Source organism: Taudactylus pleione, unplaced genomic scaffold (genome assembly GCF_031769625.1).
Source record: "Taudactylus pleione unplaced genomic scaffold, aTauple2 ptg000747l, whole genome shotgun sequence".
Lineage (NCBI taxonomy): Eukaryota > Metazoa > Chordata > Amphibia > Anura > Myobatrachidae > Taudactylus > Taudactylus pleione.
The window spans coordinates 2,848,563-2,867,076 of NW_028285149.1; the positions used below are offsets into that span (position 1 = coordinate 2,848,563).

The window sequence follows — 18,514 nt, forward strand, 5'->3', positions numbered from 1 at the left end:
AGACCCCAAAAACCTTCTGCAGGGCTAATCGGGGGTATCCAGAGTGATCCCCCATGTCACAGCATCTTTTGGGGGGTGATTTTCCCGAAAATCAGCGAAGTTTTCGTTGATTTCACTTTCGCCGGGTGCCGTTTTCGACCATCTCAAATTGCATACGGGGATATCGGGAGCGCGCACGATACTTTTTAGCTGAAAAAAACCTCCGATGTGCGGCGAAAACTTAGATGGCGAGGTTAACGTTTCATATTGAATACCCCTCTTAGGGATAAATTTACTAAAAATCGAGTCTGATCGAGTTTTTTTTTTCAACTCAATTAGCATGAGGCTCCTGAAACTCACAAATGTACTAAGAAGTGAGTTTAGCTGAGAGTTGGTTGGCTGACGGTGAAGGAGGTTACTCACCATAGATGGCTGACGGTGAAGGAGGTTACTCACCATAGATGGCTGATGGTGAAGGAGATTACTCACCATAGATGGCTGACGGTGAAGGAGATTACTCACCATAGATGGCTGACGGTGAAGGAGATTACTCACCATAGATGGCTGACGGTGAAGGAGGTTACTCACCATAGATGGCTGACGGTGAAGGAGGTTACTCACCATAGATGGCTGACGGTGAAGGAGATTACTCACCATAGATGGCTGACGGTGAAGGAGATTATTCAACATAGATGGCTGACGGTGAAGGAGATTACTCACCATAGATGGCTGACGGTGAAGGAGATTACTCACCATAGATGGCTGACGGTGGAGATTACTCACCATAGATGGCTGACGGTGAAGGAGGTTACTCACCATAGATGGCTGATGGTGAAGGAGGTTACTCACCATAGATGGCTGACGGTGAAGGAGGTTACTCACCATAGATAGCTGATGGTGAAAGAGGTTACTCACCATAGATGGCTGACGGTGAAGGAGATTACTCACCATAGATGGCTGACGGTGAAGGAGGTTACTCACCATAGATGGCTGACGGTGAAGGAGGTTACTCACCATAGATGGCTGACGGTGAAGGAGGTTACTCACCATAGATGGCTGACGGTGAAGGAGATTACTCACCATAGATGGCTGACGGTGAAGGAGATTATTCACCATAGATGGCTGACGGTGAAGGAGATTACTCACCATAGATGGCTGACGGTGAAGGAGATTACTCACCATAGATGGCTGACGGTGGAGATTACTCACCATAGATGGCTGACGGTGAAGGAGGTTACTCACCATAGATGGCTGACGGTGAAGGAGGTTACTCACCATAGATGGCTGACGGTGAAGGAGGTTACTCACCATAGATAGCTGACGGTGAAAGAGGTTACTCACCATAGATGGCTGACGGTGAAGGAGATTACTCATCATAGATGGCTGACGGTGAAGGAGATTACTCACCATAGATGGCTGACGGTGAAGGAGGTTACTCACCATAGATAGCTGACGGTGAAGGAGGTTACTCACCATAGATGGCTGACGGTGAAGGAGATTACTCACCATAGATGGCTGACGGTGAACGAGATTACTCACCATAGATGGCTGATGGTGAAGGAGATTACTCACCATAGATAATAGTGTTTTCTCTCTGCCTAACTCTCACGAACGTGCAACCTGCACCTATCAGTGAGCTATATCAGTGAGATACGGTATGTGAAGGCTGCTTGTGTGTTATACCTGTAAAAAAAGGGTTACATCTTTAAAAAAAAAATAACATAGGTCCCCCCCCCCAAAAGCATAACCAGCCCCGGACTGCTCAGAAGGTTCTAGTTCCTAAAATTATGGGGGAAAAAATGTGTAGGGTTCCCCCGTATTTTTGGAACCAGCACCCGGATGCAGGGGGGGAATGCATATATTTAAATCCAGCACCGGACCCAAACTGACCGGGGTGCAATGCCACGGCCAGAAGACCCTATCACTGGATCTCCAGGGCCAAAGCATTAACACCCGAAGCTGGTCAGCCAAGCCGAGGATCTCAGGGGAGGTGGTGACCCTCCAAGAAGGGGTCCCCATCTCCTGAAACCCCAGGCTTAGACTGAAGCCCAGGGCTCTTCCCTGTACCCCTGTGCTGTGGGTAGGGGGCTAATAATGTGGAATAAAACTATTGTATTTTACAGTGGAGCTACAGGCTCCAGCAAGCCTGACCTTTTGCACTTCTGGAACTGTAGAGCAGCCAGCCCATGTGGGAACTGTCAGGAGCTGGAGCCAATCAGCGGCCGCTCTAAAGTTAGTGGCCACTGATTGGCTACCGGCTCCTGACAGTTCACACTGAGCAGTCAGGGGCCGGTTACCGGTGTATGTGGTCACACACATACACTGCTAATGGAAGTGTCTGGTCCAGGTTTTGTTTTGTTTTTTGCCAAGTACGGGGATGCTATGGAGAGCGGCACCAGGATGTAGGGGAGTATGGGATCTTTATTCCAGGTACTTCCATTGGATTCTATGAGAGAAGCGGATGTGAACATCTGGCAGCAGGTAAGTATGTGTGAGGTAGGTGTATGTATTAAAGTTTAACTTTAAACGTTGTGTGTACTGTGTTTTTTTAACTATTTAACATTGGGGGTACGGGTGCCGTCCGCCTGCTGACACTTGTAGTTCCACAAGTGCAATAGGGCAGGCATGCTAGCACCTGTAGTTCCACTGTAAAATACAATAGTTTTGAACTATTTTCCACCTTATTATCCCCCCATACCAACAGCCCAGGGGTACGGGAAAGAGCCCTGGGCTTCAGTCTAACCCTGGGGTTTCGGGAGAGGGGGAACCCCTTCTTGGGGTGGTCTCCACTACTCTGAAGATCACCATCTTGGGCTGACCAGCTTGGGGTGTTAATGCTTTGGATCTGGAGACCCGTTGTTATGGTCTCCTGGCTGTGGCATTACACGGTCGGTTTGGGTCTGGTGCTGGATTTAAATATAGGGGGACCCAAACGCATTTTTTTCCCTTATATATAAAACCAGGACTGGCCCTGCAGACAGGTGCTGGTTCCTAAATTACGCGGGAACCCTACACATTTTTTCCCCACGTAATTTTAGGAACCAGGACTGGCTGAGCAGTCTGAGGCTGGTTGTGCTTTTGTGGTGGGGGGACCCTACATTATTTTTTTTTCTAAACTAACCCTTTTTAGACTATTTACAAGCAGAAACATACTTGGATCAAACTGATCTGTGAATGTTTCTGACAAACTCGCAGCTCACAGACAGGTGAAATTATTTCACAAATTTATATAGGAGTATTGTCCATTCTCATGAGAGTTTAGAAACTCTCATCTAGGTAAATTCCCGAATCCCATCTTCACTGGTGAAAAGTTACTCGAGTTTGGCTGATGGTGAAGTGAGGAGAGTTTGCTAACTCTCCAGTATTTTTCCGTGGCAAAGGAGATTTCTCTCCCGAGTTTGTCATTAGTAAATTTGCGAGTGGAAAAAAATGCCCAAACTCTCCAGAGAATGCTAACTCCACCAAACTCAAATCTTAGTACATTTACCCCTTACAGTTTAGAAGCAGGTCTGTCTCCGGCTGCAGAAAGCTGATGGAGCAGTGGCTGATGTAACTGTGATGTTGATCCCATCTGCAGCTCCCCTCATCCGTAATCACTGCATCTTGGGCAGATGGGCTGAGTGGCTCCTTGTGCTCTGCATGGAATCATCTAATCGACAGGTTCTCAAACTCAGTCCTCAGAACCACAAACAGTGCAGGTTTTCCAGATCTCCTCACAGAATCACAAGTGAAATAATTAGCTCAAATTGTAGTTCTTTGAACCTGTGTCAGTGAGTAATGAGCAAGGCCTATCCACTATCCAGTAATACAGCAGCATGGCAAGGCCTATCCACAATCCAGTAATACAGCAGCATGGCAAGGCCTATCCAGTAACATAGCAGAATGGCAAGGCCTATCCAATATCCAGTAATACAGCAGCATGGCAAGGCCTATCCAGTAACATAGCAGAATGGCAAGGCCTATCCAATATCCAGTAATACAGCAGCATGGCAAGGCCTATCCACTATCCAGTAACATAGCAGCATGGCAAGGCCTATCCACTATCCAGTAATATAGTAGCATGGCAAGGCCTATCCACTATCCAGTAACATAGCAGCATGGCAAGGCCTATCCACTATCCAGTAATATAGCAGAATGGCAATACCTATCCAGTAATATGGCAGCATGGCAATGCCTATCCAGTAATATAGCAGCATGGCAAGGCCTATCCAGTAATATAGCAGCATGGCAAGGCCTATCCAGTAATACAGCAGCATGGCAAGGCCTATTCAGTAATATAGCAGCATGGCAAGGCCTATCCAGTAACATAGCAGCATGGCAAGGCCTATCCAGTAATATAGCAGCATGGCAAGGCCTATCCAATAACATAACAGCATGGCAAGGCCTATCCAGTAACATAGCAGCATGGCAAGGCCTATCCAGTAACATAGCAGCATGGCAAGACCTATCCAGTAATACAGCAGCATGGCAAGGCCTATCCAGTAATATAGCAGCATGGCAAGGCCGATCCAGTAATATGGCAGCATGGCAATGCCTATCCAGTAATATAGCAGCATGGCAAGGCCTATCCAATAACATAGCAGCATGGCAAGGCCTATCATGTAATATAGCAGCATGGCAAGGCCTATCCAGTAAAATAGCAGCATGGCAAGGCCTATCCAGTAACATAGCAGCATATCCAGTAATATAGTAGTATGGCAAGGCCTATCCAGTAATATAGCAGCATGGCAAGGCATATCCAGTAACATAGCAGCATGGCAAAGCCTATCCAGTAACATAGCAGCATGGCAAGACCTATCCAGTAATATAGCAGCATGGCAAGGCATAGCCAGTAACATAGCAGCATGGCAAAGCCTATCCAGTAACATAGCAGCATGGCAAGGCCTATCCAGTAATATAGCAGCATGGCAAGGCCTATCCAGTAACATAGCAGCATGGCAAGGCCTATCCAGTAACATAGCAGCATGGCAAGGCCTATCCAGTAACATAGCAGCATGGCAAGGCCTATCCAGTAACATAGCAGCATGGCAAGGCTTATCCAGTAACATAGCAGCATGGCAAGACCTATCCAGTAACATAGCAGCATGGCAAAGCCTATCCAGTAACATAGCAGCATGGCAAGGCCTATCCAGAAACATAGCAGCATGGCAAGGCCTATCCAGTAACATAGCAGCATGGCAAGGCCTATCCAGTAACATAGCAGCATGGCAAGGCCTATCCAGTAACATAGGAGCATGGCAAGGCCTTTCCAGTAACATAGCAGCATGGCAAGGCCTATCCAGTAACATAGCAGCATGGGAATGCCTATCCAGTAACATAGCAGCATGGCAAGGCCTATCCAGTAACATAGCAGCATGGCAAGGCCTATCCAGTAACATAGCAGCATGGCAAGGCCTATCCAGTAACATAGCAGCATGGCAAGGCCTATCCAGTAACATAGCAGCATGGCAAGGCCTATCCAGTAACATAGCAGCATGGCAAGGCCTATCCAGTAACATAGCAGCTTGGCAAAGCCTATCCAGTAACATAGCAGCATGGCAAGGCCTATCCAGTAATATAGCAGCATGGCAAGGCCTATCCAGTAACATAGCAGCATGGCAAGGCCTATCCAGTAACATAGCAGCATGGCAAGGCCTATCCAGTAACATAGCAGCATGGGAATGCCTATCCAGTAACATAGCAGCATGGCAAGGCCTATCCAGTAACATAGCAGCATGGCAAGGCCTATCCAGAAACATAGCAGCATGGCAAGGCCTATCCAGTAACATAGCAGCATGGCAAGGCCTATCCAGTAACATAGCAGCATGGCAAGGCCTATCCAGTAATATAGCAGCATGGCAAGGCCTATCCAGTAATATAGCAGCATGGCAAAGCCTATCCAGTAATATAGCAGCATGGCAAGGCCTATCCAGTATTATATAGCAGCATGGCAAGGCCTATCCAGTAACAGAAGCACGGCAAGGCCTATCCAGTAACATAGCAGCACGGCAAGGCCTATCCAGTAACATAGCAGCACGGCAAGGCCTATCCAGTAACATAGCAGCATGGCAAGGCCTATCCATTAACATAGCAGCAGGGCAAGGCCTATCCAGTAACATAGCAGCACGGCAAGGCCTATCCAGTAACATAGCAGCACGGCAAGGCCTATCCAGTAACATAGCAGCACGGCAAGGCCTATCCAGTAACATAGCAGCACGGCAAGGCCTATCCAGTAATATAGCAGCACGACAAGGCCTATCCAGTAACATAGCAGCACGGCAAGGCCTATCCAATAACATAGCAGCACGGCAAGGCCTTTCCAGTAACATAGCAGCACGGCAAGGCCTATCCAGTAACATAGCAGCACGGCAAGGCCTATCCAGTAATATAGCAGCACGGCAAGGCCTATCCAGTGAGATAGCAGCATGGCAAGGCCTATCCAGTAATATAGCAGCATGGCAAGGCCTATCCACTAACATTGCAGCATGGCAAGGCCTATCCAGTAATATAGCAGCATGGCAAGGCCTATCCAGTAACATAGCAGCATGGCAAGGCCTATCCAGTAACATAGCAGCATGGCAAGGCCTATCCAGTAATATAGCAGCATGGCAAGGCCTATCCAGTAACATTGCAGCATGGTAAGGCCTATCCAGTAACATAGCAGCATGGCAAGGCCTATCCAGTAACATAGCAGCATGGCAAGGCCTATCCAGTAACATAGCAGCATGGCAAGGCCAATCCAGTAACATAGCAGCATGGCAAGGCCTATCCAGTAACATAGCAGCATGGCAAGGCCTATCCAGTAACATAGCAGCATGGCAAGGCCAATCCAGTAACATAGCAGCATGGCAAGGCCTATCCAGTAACATAGCAGCATGGCAAGGCCTATCCAGTAACATAGCAGCATGGCAAGGCCTATCCAGTAACATAGCAGCATGGCAAGTCCTATCCAGTAACATAGCAGCATGGCAAGGCCTATCCAGTAACATAGCAGCATGGCAAGGCCTATCCAGTAACATAGCAGCATGGCAAGGCCTATCCAGTAACATAGCAGCATGGCAAGGCCTATCCAGTAACATAGCAGCATGGCAAGGCCTATCCAGTAACATAGGAGCATGGCAAGGCCTATCCAGTAACATAGCAGCATGGCAAGGCCTATCCAGTAACATAGCAGCATGGGAATGCCTATCCAGTAACATAGCAGCATGGGAATGCCTATCCAGTAACATAGCAGCATGGCAAGGCATAGCCAGTAACATAGCAGCATGGCAAGGCCTATCCAGAAACATAGCAGCATGGCAAGGCCTATCCAGTAACATAGCAGCATGGCAAGGCCTATCCAGAAACATAGGAGCATGGCAAGGCCTATCCAGTAACATAGCAGCATGGCAAGGCATATCCAGTAACATAGCAGCATGGCAAAGCCTATCCAGTAACATAGCAGCATGGCAAGACCTATCCAGTAATATAGAAGCATGGCAAGGCATAGCCAGTAACATAGCAGCATGGCAAAGCCTATCCAATAACATAGCAGCATGGCAAGACCTATCCAGTAATATAGCAGCATGGCAAGGCCTATCCAGTAACATAGCAGCATGGCAAGGCCTATCCAGTAACATAGCAGCATGGCAAGGCCTATCCAGTAACATAGCAGCATGGCAAGGCGTATCCAGTAACATAGCAGCATGGCAAGGCCTATCCAGTAACATAGCAGCATGGCAAGACCTATCCAGTAACATAGCAGCATGGCAAAGCCTATCCAGTAACATAGCAGCATGGCAAGGCCTATCCAGTAACATAGCAGCATGGCAAGGCCTATTCAGTAACATAGCAGCATGGCAAGGCCTATCCAGTAACATAGCAGCATGGCAAGGCCTATCCAGTAACATAGCAGCATGGCAAGGCCTATCCAGTAACATAGGAGCATGGCAAGGCCTATCCAGTAACATAGCAGCATGGGAATGCCTATCCAGTATGGGAATGCCTATCCAGTAACATAGCAGCATGGCAAGGCCTATCCAGTAACATAGCAGCATGGCAAGGCCTATCCAGTAACATAGCAGCATGGCAAGGCCTATCCAGTAACATAGCAGCATGGCAAGGCCTATCCAGTAACATAGCAGCATGGCAAGGCCTATCCAGTAACATAGCAGCATGGCAAAGCCTATCCAGTAACATAGCAGCATGGCAAGGCCTATCCAGTAACATAGCAGCATGGCAAGGCCTATCCAGTAACATAGCAGCATGGCAAGGCCTATCCAGTAACATAGCAGCACGGCAAGGCCTATCCAGTAACATAGCAGCACGGCAAGGCCTATCCAGTAACATAGCAGCACGGCAAGGCCTATCCAGTAATATAGCAGCACGACAAGGCCTATCCAGTAACATAGCAGCACGGCAAGGCCTATCCAATAACATAGCAGCACGGCAAGGCCTTTCCAGTAACATAGCAGCACGGCAAGGCCTATCCAGTAACATAGCAGCACGGCAAGGCCTATCCAGTAATATAGCAGCACGGCAAGGCCTATCCAGTGAGATAGCAGCATGGCAAGGCCTATCCAGTAATATAGCAGCATGGCAAGGCCTATCCACTAACATTGCAGCATGGCAAGGCCTATCCAGTAATATAGCAGCATGGCAAGGCCTATCCAGTAACATAGCAGCATGGCAAGGCCTATCCAGTAACATAGCAGCATGGCAAGGCCTATCCAGTAATATAGCAGCATGGCAAGGCCTATCCAGTAACATTGCAGCATGGTAAGGCCTATCCAGTAACATAGCAGCATGGCAAGGCCTATCCAGTAACATAGCAGCATGGCAAGGCCTATCCAGTAACATAGCAGCATGGCAAGGCCAATCCAGTAACATAGCAGCATGGCAAGGCCTATCCAGTAACATAGCAGCATGGCAAGGCCTATCCAGTAACATAGCAGCATGGCAAGGCCAATCCAGTAACATAGCAGCATGGCAAGGCCTATCCAGTAACATAGCAGCATGGCAAGGCCTATCCAGTAACATAGCAGCATGGCAAGGCCTATCCAGTAACATAGCAGCATGGCAAGTCCTATCCAGTAACATAGCAGCATGGCAAGGCCTATCCAGTAACATAGCAGCATGGCAAGGCCTATCCAGTAACATAGCAGCATGGCAAGGCCTATCCAGTAACATAGCAGCATGGCAAGGCCTATCCAGTAACATAGCAGCATGGCAAGGCCTATCCAGTAACATAGGAGCATGGCAAGGCCTATCCAGTAACATAGCAGCATGGCAAGGCCTATCCAGTAACATAGCAGCATGGGAATGCCTATCCAGTAACATAGCAGCATGGGAATGCCTATCCAGTAACATAGCAGCATGGCAAGGCATAGCCAGTAACATAGCAGCATGGCAAGGCCTATCCAGAAACATAGCAGCATGGCAAGGCCTATCCAGTAACATAGCAGCATGGCAAGGCCTATCCAGAAACATAGGAGCATGGCAAGGCCTATCCAGTAACATAGCAGCATGGCAAGGCATATCCAGTAACATAGCAGCATGGCAAAGCCTATCCAGTAACATAGCAGCATGGCAAGACCTATCCAGTAATATAGCAGCATGGCAAGGCATAGCCAGTAACATAGCAGCATGGCAAAGCCTATCCAATAACATAGCAGCATGGCAAGACCTATCCAGTAATATAGCAGCATGGCAAGGCCTATCCAGTAACATAGCAGCATGGCAAGGCCTATCCAGTAACATAGCAGCATGGCAAGGCCTATCCAGTAACATAGCAGCATGGCAAGGCGTATCCAGTAACATAGCAGCATGGCAAGGCCTATCCAGTAACATAGCAGCATGGCAAGACCTATCCAGTAACATAGCAGCATGGCAAAGCCTATCCAGTAACATAGCAGCATGGCAAGGCCTATCCAGTAACATAGCAGCATGGCAAGGCCTATTCAGTAACATAGCAGCATGGCAAGGCCTATCCAGTAACATAGCAGCATGGCAAGGCCTATCCAGTAACATAGCAGCATGGCAAGGCCTATCCAGTAACATAGGAGCATGGCAAGGCCTATCCAGTAACATAGCAGCATGGGAATGCCTATCCAGTATGGGAATGCCTATCCAGTAACATAGCAGCATGGCAAGGCCTATCCAGTAACATAGCAGCATGGCAAGGCCTATCCAGTAACATAGCAGCATGGCAAGGCCTATCCAGTAACATAGCAGCATGGCAAGGCCTATCCAGTAACATAGCAGCATGGCAAGGCCTATCCAGTAACATAGCAGCATGGCAAAGCCTATCCAGTAACATAGCAGCATGGCAAGGCCTATCCAGTAACATAGCAGCATGGCAAGGCCTATCCAGTAACATAGCAGCATGGCAAGGCCTATCCAGTAACATAGCAGCATGGCAAGGCCTATCCAGTAATATAGCAGCATGGCAAGGCCTATCCAGTAACATAGCAGCATGGCAAGGCCTATCCAGTAACATAGCAGCATGGCAAGGCCTATCCAGTAACATAGCAGCACGGCAAGGCCTATCCAGTAACATAGCAGCACGGCAAGGCCTATCCAGTAACATAGCAGCACGGCAAGGCCTATCCAGTAATATAGCAGCACGGCAAGGCCTATCCAGTAATATAGCAGCACGGCAAAGCCTATCCAGTAATATAGCAGCACGGCAAGGCCTATCCAGTATTATATAGCAGCACGGCAAGGCCTATCCAGTAACAGCAGCACGGCAAGGCCTATCCAGTAACATAGCAGCACGGCAAGGCCTATCCAGTAACATAGCAGCACGGCAAGGCCTATCCAGTAACATAGCAGCATGGCAAGGCCAATCCAGTAACATAGCAGCATGGCAAGGCCTATCCAGTAACATAGCAGCATGGCAAGGCCTATCCAGTAACATAGCAGCATGGCAAGGCCTATCCAGTAACATAGCAGCATGGCAAGTCCTATCCAGTAACATAGCAGCATGGCAAGGCCTATCCAGTAACATAGCAGCATGGCAAGGCCTATCCAGTAACATAGCAGCATGGCAAGGCCTATCCAGTAACATAGCAGCATGGCAAGGCCTATCCAGTAACATAGCAGCATGGCAAGGCCTATCCAGTAACATAGGAGCATGGCAAGGCCTATCCAGTAACATAGCAGCATGGCAAGGCCTATCCAGTAACATAGCAGCATGGGAATGCCTATCCAGTAACATAGCAGCATGGCAAGGCATAGCCAGTAACATAGCAGCATGGCAAGGCCTATCCAGAAACATAGCAGCATGGCAAGGCCTATCCAGTAACATAGCAGCATGGCAAGGCCTATCCAGAAACATAGGAGCATGGCAAGGCCTATCCAGTAACATAGCAGCATGGCAAGGCATATCCAGTAACATAGCAGCATGGCAAAGCCTATCCAGTAACATAGCAGCATGGCAAGACCTATCCAGTAATATAGCAGCATGGCAAGGCATAGCCAGTAACATAGCAGCATGGCAAAGCCTATCCAATAACATAGCAGCATGGCAAGACCTATCCAGTAATATAGCAGCATGGCAAGGCCTATCCAGTAACATAGCAGCATGGCAAGGCCTATCCAGTAACATAGCAGCATGGCAAGGCCTATCCAGAAACATAGGAGCATGGCAAGGCGTATCCAGTAACATAGCAGCATGGCAAGGCCTATCCAGTAACATAGCAGCATGGCAAGACCTATCCAGTAACATAGCAGCATGGCAAAGCCTATCCAGTAACATAGCAGCATGGCAAGGCCTATCCAGTAACATAGCAGCATGGCAAGGCCTATTCAGTAACATAGCAGCATGGCAAGGCCTATCCAGTAACATAGCAGCATGGCAAGGCCTATCCAGTAACATAGCAGCATGGCAAGGCCTATCCAGTAACATAGGAGCATGGCAAGGCCTATCCAGTAACATAGCAGCATGGGAATGCCTATCCAGTATGGGAATGCCTATCCAGTAACATAGCAGCATGGCAAGGCCTATCCAGTAACATAGCAGCATGGCAAGGCCTATCCAGTAACATAGCAGCATGGCAAGGCCTATCCAGTAACATAGCAGCATGGCAAGGCCTATCCAGTAACATAGCAGCATGGCAAGGCCTATCCAGTAACATAGCAGCATGGCAAAGCCTATCCAGTAACATAGCAGCATGGCAAGGCCTATCCAGTAACATAGCAGCATGGCAAGGCCTATCCAGTAACATAGCAGCATGGCAAGGCCTATCCAGTAACATAGCAGCATGGCAAGGCCTATCCAGTAATATAGCAGCATGGCAAGGCCTATCCAGTAACATAGCAGCATGGCAAGGCCTATCCAGTAACATAGCAGCATGGCAAGGCCTATCCAGTAACATAGCAGCATGGCAAGGCCTATCCAGTAACATAGCAGCACGGCAAGGCCTATCCAGTAACATAGCAGCACGGCAAGGCCTATCCAGTAACATAGCAGCACGGCAAGGCCTATCCAGTAACATAGCAGCACGGCAAGGCCTATCCAGTAATATAGCAGCACGGCAATGCCTATCCAGTAATATAGCAGCACGGCAAAGCCTATCCAGTAATATAGCAGCACGGCAAGGCCTATCCAGTATTATATAGCAGCACGGCAAGGCCTATCCAGTAACAGCAGCACGGCAAGGCCTATCCAGTAACATAGCAGCACGGCAAGGCCTATCCAGTAACATAGCAGCACGGCAAGGCCTATCCAGTAACATAGCAGCATGGCAAGGCCTATCCAGTAACATAGCAGCATGGCAAGGCCTATCCAGTAATATAGCAGTATGGCAAGGCCTATCCAGTAACATTGCAGCATGGCAAGGCCTATCCAGTAACATAGCAGCATGGCAAGGCCTATCCAGTAACATAGCAGCATGGCAAGGCCTATCCAGTAACATAGCAGCATGGCAAGGCCAATCCAGTAACATAGCAGCATGGCAAGGCCTATCCAGTAACATAGCAGCATGGCAAGGCCTATTCAGTAACATAGCAGCATGGCAAGGCCTATCCAGTAACATAGCAGCATGGCAAGGCCTATCCAGTAACATAGCAGCATGGCAAAGCCTATCCAGTAACATAGCAGCATGGCAAGGCCTATCCAGTAACATAGCTGCATGGCAAGGCCTATTCAGTAACATAGCAGCATGGCAAGGCCTATCCAGTAACATAGCAGCATGGCAAGGCCTATCCAGTAACATAGCAGCATGGCAAGGCCTATCCAGTAACATAGCAGCATGGCAAGGCCTATCCAGTAACATAGGAGCATGGCAAGGCCTATCCAGTAACATAGCAGCATGGCAAGGCCTATCCAGTAACATAGCAGCATGGGAATGCCTATCCAGTAACATAGCAGCATGGGAATGCCTATCCAGAAACATAGCAGCATGGCAAGGCATATCCAGTAACATAGCAGCATGGCAATGCCTATCCAGTAACATAGCAGCATGGCAAGGCCAATCCAGTAACAAAGCAGCATGGCAAGGCCTATCCAGTAACATAGCAGCATGGCAAGGCCTATCCAGTAACATAGCAGCATGGCAAGGCCTATCCAGTAACATAGCAGCTTGGCAAAGCCTATCCAGTAACATAGCAGCATGGCAAGGCCTATCCAGTAACATAGCAGCATGGCAAAGCCTATCCAGTAACATAGCAGCATGGCAAGGCCTATCCAGTAACATAGCAGCATGGCAAGGCCTATCCAGTAACATAGCAGCATGGCAAGGCCTATCCAGTAACATAGCAGCATGGCAAGGCCTATTCAGTAACATAGCAGCATGGGAAGGCCTATCCAGTAACATAGCAGCATGGCAAGGCCTATCCAGTAACATAGCAGCATGGCAAGGCCTATCCAGTAACATAGCAGCATGGCAAGGCCTATCCAGTAACATAGCAGCATGGCAAGGCCTATCCAGTAACATAGCAGCATGGCAAGGCCTATCCAGTAATATAGCAGCATGGCAAGGCCTATCCAGTAATATAGCAGCATGGCAAAGCCTATCCAGTAACATAGCAGCATGGCAAAGCCTATCCAGTAATATAGCAGCATGGCAAGGCCTATCCAGTATTATATAGCAGCACGGCAAGGCCTATCCAGTAACAGCAGCACGGCAAGGCCTATCCAGTAATATAGCAGAATGGCAAGGCATATCCAGTAATATAGCAGCATGGCAATGCCTATCCAGTATCCTAGCAGCATGGCAAGGCATATCCAGTAACATAGCAGCATGGCAAGGCATATCCAGTAATATAGCAGCATGGCAAGGCCTATCCAGTAATATAGCAGCATGGCAAGGCCTATCCAGTAATATAGCAGCATGGCAAAGCCTATCCAGTAACATAGCAGCATGGCAAGGCCTATCCAGTAACATAGCAGCATGGCAAGGCCAATCCAGTAACATAGCAGCATGGCAAGGCCTATCCAGTAACATAGCAGCACGTCATGGCCTATCCAGTAATATAGCAGCACGGCAAGGCCTATCCAATAACATAGCAGCACGGCAAAGCCTATCCAGTAATATAGCAGCACGGCAAAGCCTATCCAGTAATATAGCAGCACGGCAAGGCCTATCCAATAACATAGCAGCACGGCAAGGCCTTTCCAGTAACATAGCAGCACGGCAAGGCCTATCCAGTAACATAGCTGCACGGCAAGGTCTATCCAGTAATATAGCAGCACGGCAAGGCCTATCCAGTAAGATAGCAGCATGGCAAGGCCTATCCAGTAACATAGCAGCATGGCAAGGCCTATCCAGTAATATAGCAGCATGGCAAGGCCTATCCACTAACATTGCAGCATGGCAAGGCCTATCCAGTAACATAGCAGCATGGCAAGGCCTATCCAGTAACATAGCAGCATGGCAAGGCCTATCCAGTAATATAGCAGTATGGCAAGGCCTATCCAATAACATTGCAGCATGGTAAGGCCTATCCAGTAACATAGCAGCATGGCAAGGCATATCCAGTAACATAGCAGCATGGCAATGCCTATCCAGTAATATAGCAGCATGGCAAGGCCTATCCAGTAATATAGCAGCATGGCAAGGCCTATCCAGTAACATAGCAGCATGGCAAGGCCTATCCAGTAACATAGCAGCATGGCAAGGCCAATCCAGTAACATAGCAGCATGGCAAGGCCTATCCAGTAACATAGCAGCATGGCATGGCCTATCCAGTAATATAGCAGCATGGCAAGGCCTATCCAATAACATAGCAGCATGGCAAGGCCTATCCAATAACATAGCAGCATGGCAAGGCCTATCCAGTAACATAGCAGCATGGCAAGGCCTAACCAGTAACATAGCAGCATGTCAAGGCCTATCCAGTAACATAGCAGCATGGCAAGGCCTATCCAGTAACATAGCAGCATGGCAAGGCCTATCCAGTAACATAGCAGCATGGCAAGGCCTATCCAGTAATATAGCAGCATGGCAAGGCCTATCCAGTAACATAGCAGCATGGCAAGGCCTATCCAGTAACATAGCAGCATGGCAAGGCCTATCCAGTAATATAGCAGTATGGCAAGGCCTATCCAGTAACATAGCAGCATGGCAAGGCCTATCCAGTAACATAGCAGCGTGGCAAGGCCTATCCAGTAACATAGCAGCGTGGCAAGGCCTATCCAGTAATGTAGCAGCATGGCAAGGCCTATCCTATAGCATAGCAGCATGGCAAGACCTATCCAATAACATAGCAGCATGGCAAGGCCTATCCTTTAGCATTGCAGCATGGCAAGGCCTATCCAATAACATAGCAGCATGGCAAAGCCTATCCAGTAATATAGCAGCATGGCAAGGCCTATCCAATAACATAGCAGCATGGCAAAGCCTATCCAGTAATATAGCAGCATGGCAAGGCCTATCCAGTAATATAGCAGCATGGCAAGGCCTATCCAATAACATAGCAGCATGGCAAGGCCTATCCAATAACATAGCAGCATGGCAAGACCTACCCAGTAACATAGCAGCATGGCAAGGCCTATCCAATAACATAGCAGCATGGCAAGGCCTATCCAGTAATATAGCAGCATGGCAAGGCATATCCAGTAATATAGCAGCATGGCAATGCCTATCCAGTAACCTAGCAGCATGGCAAGGCATATCCAGTAACATAGCAGCATGGCAAGGCATATCCAGTAATATAGCAGCATGGCAAGGCATATCCAGTAACATAGCAGCATGGCAAGGCCTATCCAGTAATATAGCAGCATGGCAAGGCCTATCCAGTAATATAGCAGCATGGCAAAGCCTCTCCAGTAACATAGCAGCATAGCAAAGCCTATCCAGTAATTTAGCAGCATAGCAAGGCCTATCCAGTAATATAGCAGCATGGCAAGGCAAGGCCTATCCAGTAACATAGCAACACGGCAAGGCCTATCCAGTAACATAGCAGCACGGCAAGGCCTATCCAGTAACATAGCAGCACGGCAAGGCCTATCCAGTAACATAGCCGCACGGTAAGGCCTATCCAGTAACATAGCAGCACGGCAAGGCCTATCCAGTAATAGAAGAGATGAGAACTGACTAAGTTTAAACCTATATAAGAGTCCTTAGTTTTTTGTAATTGGTTGGAATTTGTCAGTAGTTGCTAGGTAGAGTAGTTTGGGGGGGGGTTGTCATGGTTGGTTGGTCGCTGACCATGTGGGAGCTCGTGGGAGTGGCTTGGTGGACTTTATAGGACTGGGGAACGCCCAGCAACTTCCTTTTCTGGACGGTGTTTGTCCTGGGTGCCATTCTCAGGAACTGTATCCGGTGACATTTATACTTGTATCTCCCTGTCCCTTGTATTCTCCTGTTTTTGTGCTCCTCTTGTCTGTTTGATTCCCCTCTGGTTTTTTCATTTTTCTTTTTCACTCTTCTTCCATTTATCACTTTCCCTTTCACCTCTGCCCACCCCCCCCCCTTTTTTCATGCCTCGCCCAAAACGTTCAGTACCCCCCCCCCCCGCCAATTTATGGATTCTCCAGCCCCCCCCACCTCCTCCTGCTCGGCGCCGCCTGAGTTTGCCATCCATTTTGACCCCGGCAGAAGTCTCAAACGCTGCCTGGGGACTGGCCACGCCCCCCGCCGCCGACTACAGTCTCCCTCCTGCCGGGCCTTATTCCTCCCCGGGCGAGCGGTCCCCGTCTCCTGCGGGGTCACCGCTCGCTCCGGCAACCTCCCTCCAACTGCTCGCGGGCGCGCGGTCACCTCCCGCTTTCAATTTGATAGGTTTCGGGTGTTGGCCCCTGAGGCTAATCCGATTGGGATGACGTGTCCATCTTCTGTCTGGCAGATTGTCGAGCCGGACTAATTGGTCTGGCCCGGAAGTCCCTGGCTCCGTCAACTTTGCGAGTTTACGAGGCAGCTTGGTGCGACTGGGAGGCTTATTGGGTTCGGCATCCTGCGGTGAGTAAGTCTTAGATCAGCGTTTAGTTGAATTTGTGTGGGACCATTATCAGAGGGGCCGATCTAAGGCGGCCATGGCTTCCGCCCTTGCAGGTATTGCTTTTTTCTCTCGCCTTCATGGCGGTCATGATCCCACAAAGTCCTTTGTGCTGTCTAAGGCCCTTAAGGGTTGGGCTAAAGAAAATCCCAGGGTGGCTGATTCTCGCCGGCCGATTGACCTGGCCCTGCTGCAGAGGTTGATAGGGGTAGTTTCATTGATTACATCTTCCGAATTTGAGTCTTTTTTGTTATGTTTAGCGTTTGCGCTTGCTTTTTTTGGCGCGTTTCGGATTAGTGAGCTTGTGGCATCTAGTAAGAGGTCTGCTGATTCAGGGCTATTATTTAAGCATGTGGTAATCCAGGCGGGGGCTATCCTGTGCAAAATTCCACGTTCCAAAACTGATCAGTTAGGGCGTGGGCGTTGGGTTACCATCAAGCCGCATGCTAATTCTGAGATTTGCCCTTTGCGCTTGGCTGGGATATATGCGGGTCTGCGCCCGTCGGTTGGCGCGCAATGGTTATTACATGCTGACTCCTCTCCTTTGACTAAGTGTCAGTTTGCTGCTGTGTTTAAGCGCTGTTTGGGTCAGCTGGGTTTAGATGTTGCGCATTACGGGACGCATTCTTTCCGTATTGGCGCGGCTACTTGTGCAGCAGCTAGCGGATTGCCTCCATCTGCCATTCAAGCAATTGGGAGATGGAGGTCATCCGCCTATAAATCATATGTTAGATGTGATAAGCTTTAAGTTGTGTTTTTCTCACCCAGAAACGTAGTTTACCCGCCAGTTTTTGAATGGCTAGCATTCAAAAATTGAGGGTGTGAAGGGATTTTTAAATTTTTCCACCAAAGAAAAAAGGGCCGTAATTCAATTGGCTTATTATACACGGCTCATGGATCACTAGGACAAAAAGGAGGTTTTTTGGATTTTCTCCTTCGCCTGGGCATTGTTACTAACATTCTCCTCCTAAGTTACCTCTATCCCTTCATATAATGTTTCTTTACTGATGTTTTAGTTCTTTTTGCTCTTTTACAGCTATGTCCGTGTCTTCTGAGCAAGTCTGGCTTGTGGGCCATTCGTTTATTTATTGGGCTGAAAGGCATGCGATGGCAAAAAGGGCATCCCTGTTGTTAGGGG

General features: G+C 48.7%; 1 protein-coding gene across 1 annotated transcript; it reads left to right on the forward strand.

Annotated features, from left to right (window-relative positions):
* Positions 1–1,358: 1,358 nt before the first annotated feature.
* On the forward strand, positions 1,359–18,124 carry LOC148477105 (uncharacterized). Its single transcript, XM_088457225.1, has 4 exons — positions 1,359–1,368; positions 2,350–2,460; positions 17,227–17,324; positions 17,360–18,124. The coding sequence occupies exons 1-4, from the start codon at positions 1,359–1,361 to the stop codon at positions 18,122–18,124; spliced, it is 984 nt and encodes a 327-aa protein (XP_088313351.1).
* Positions 18,125–18,514: the final 390 nt, after the last annotated feature.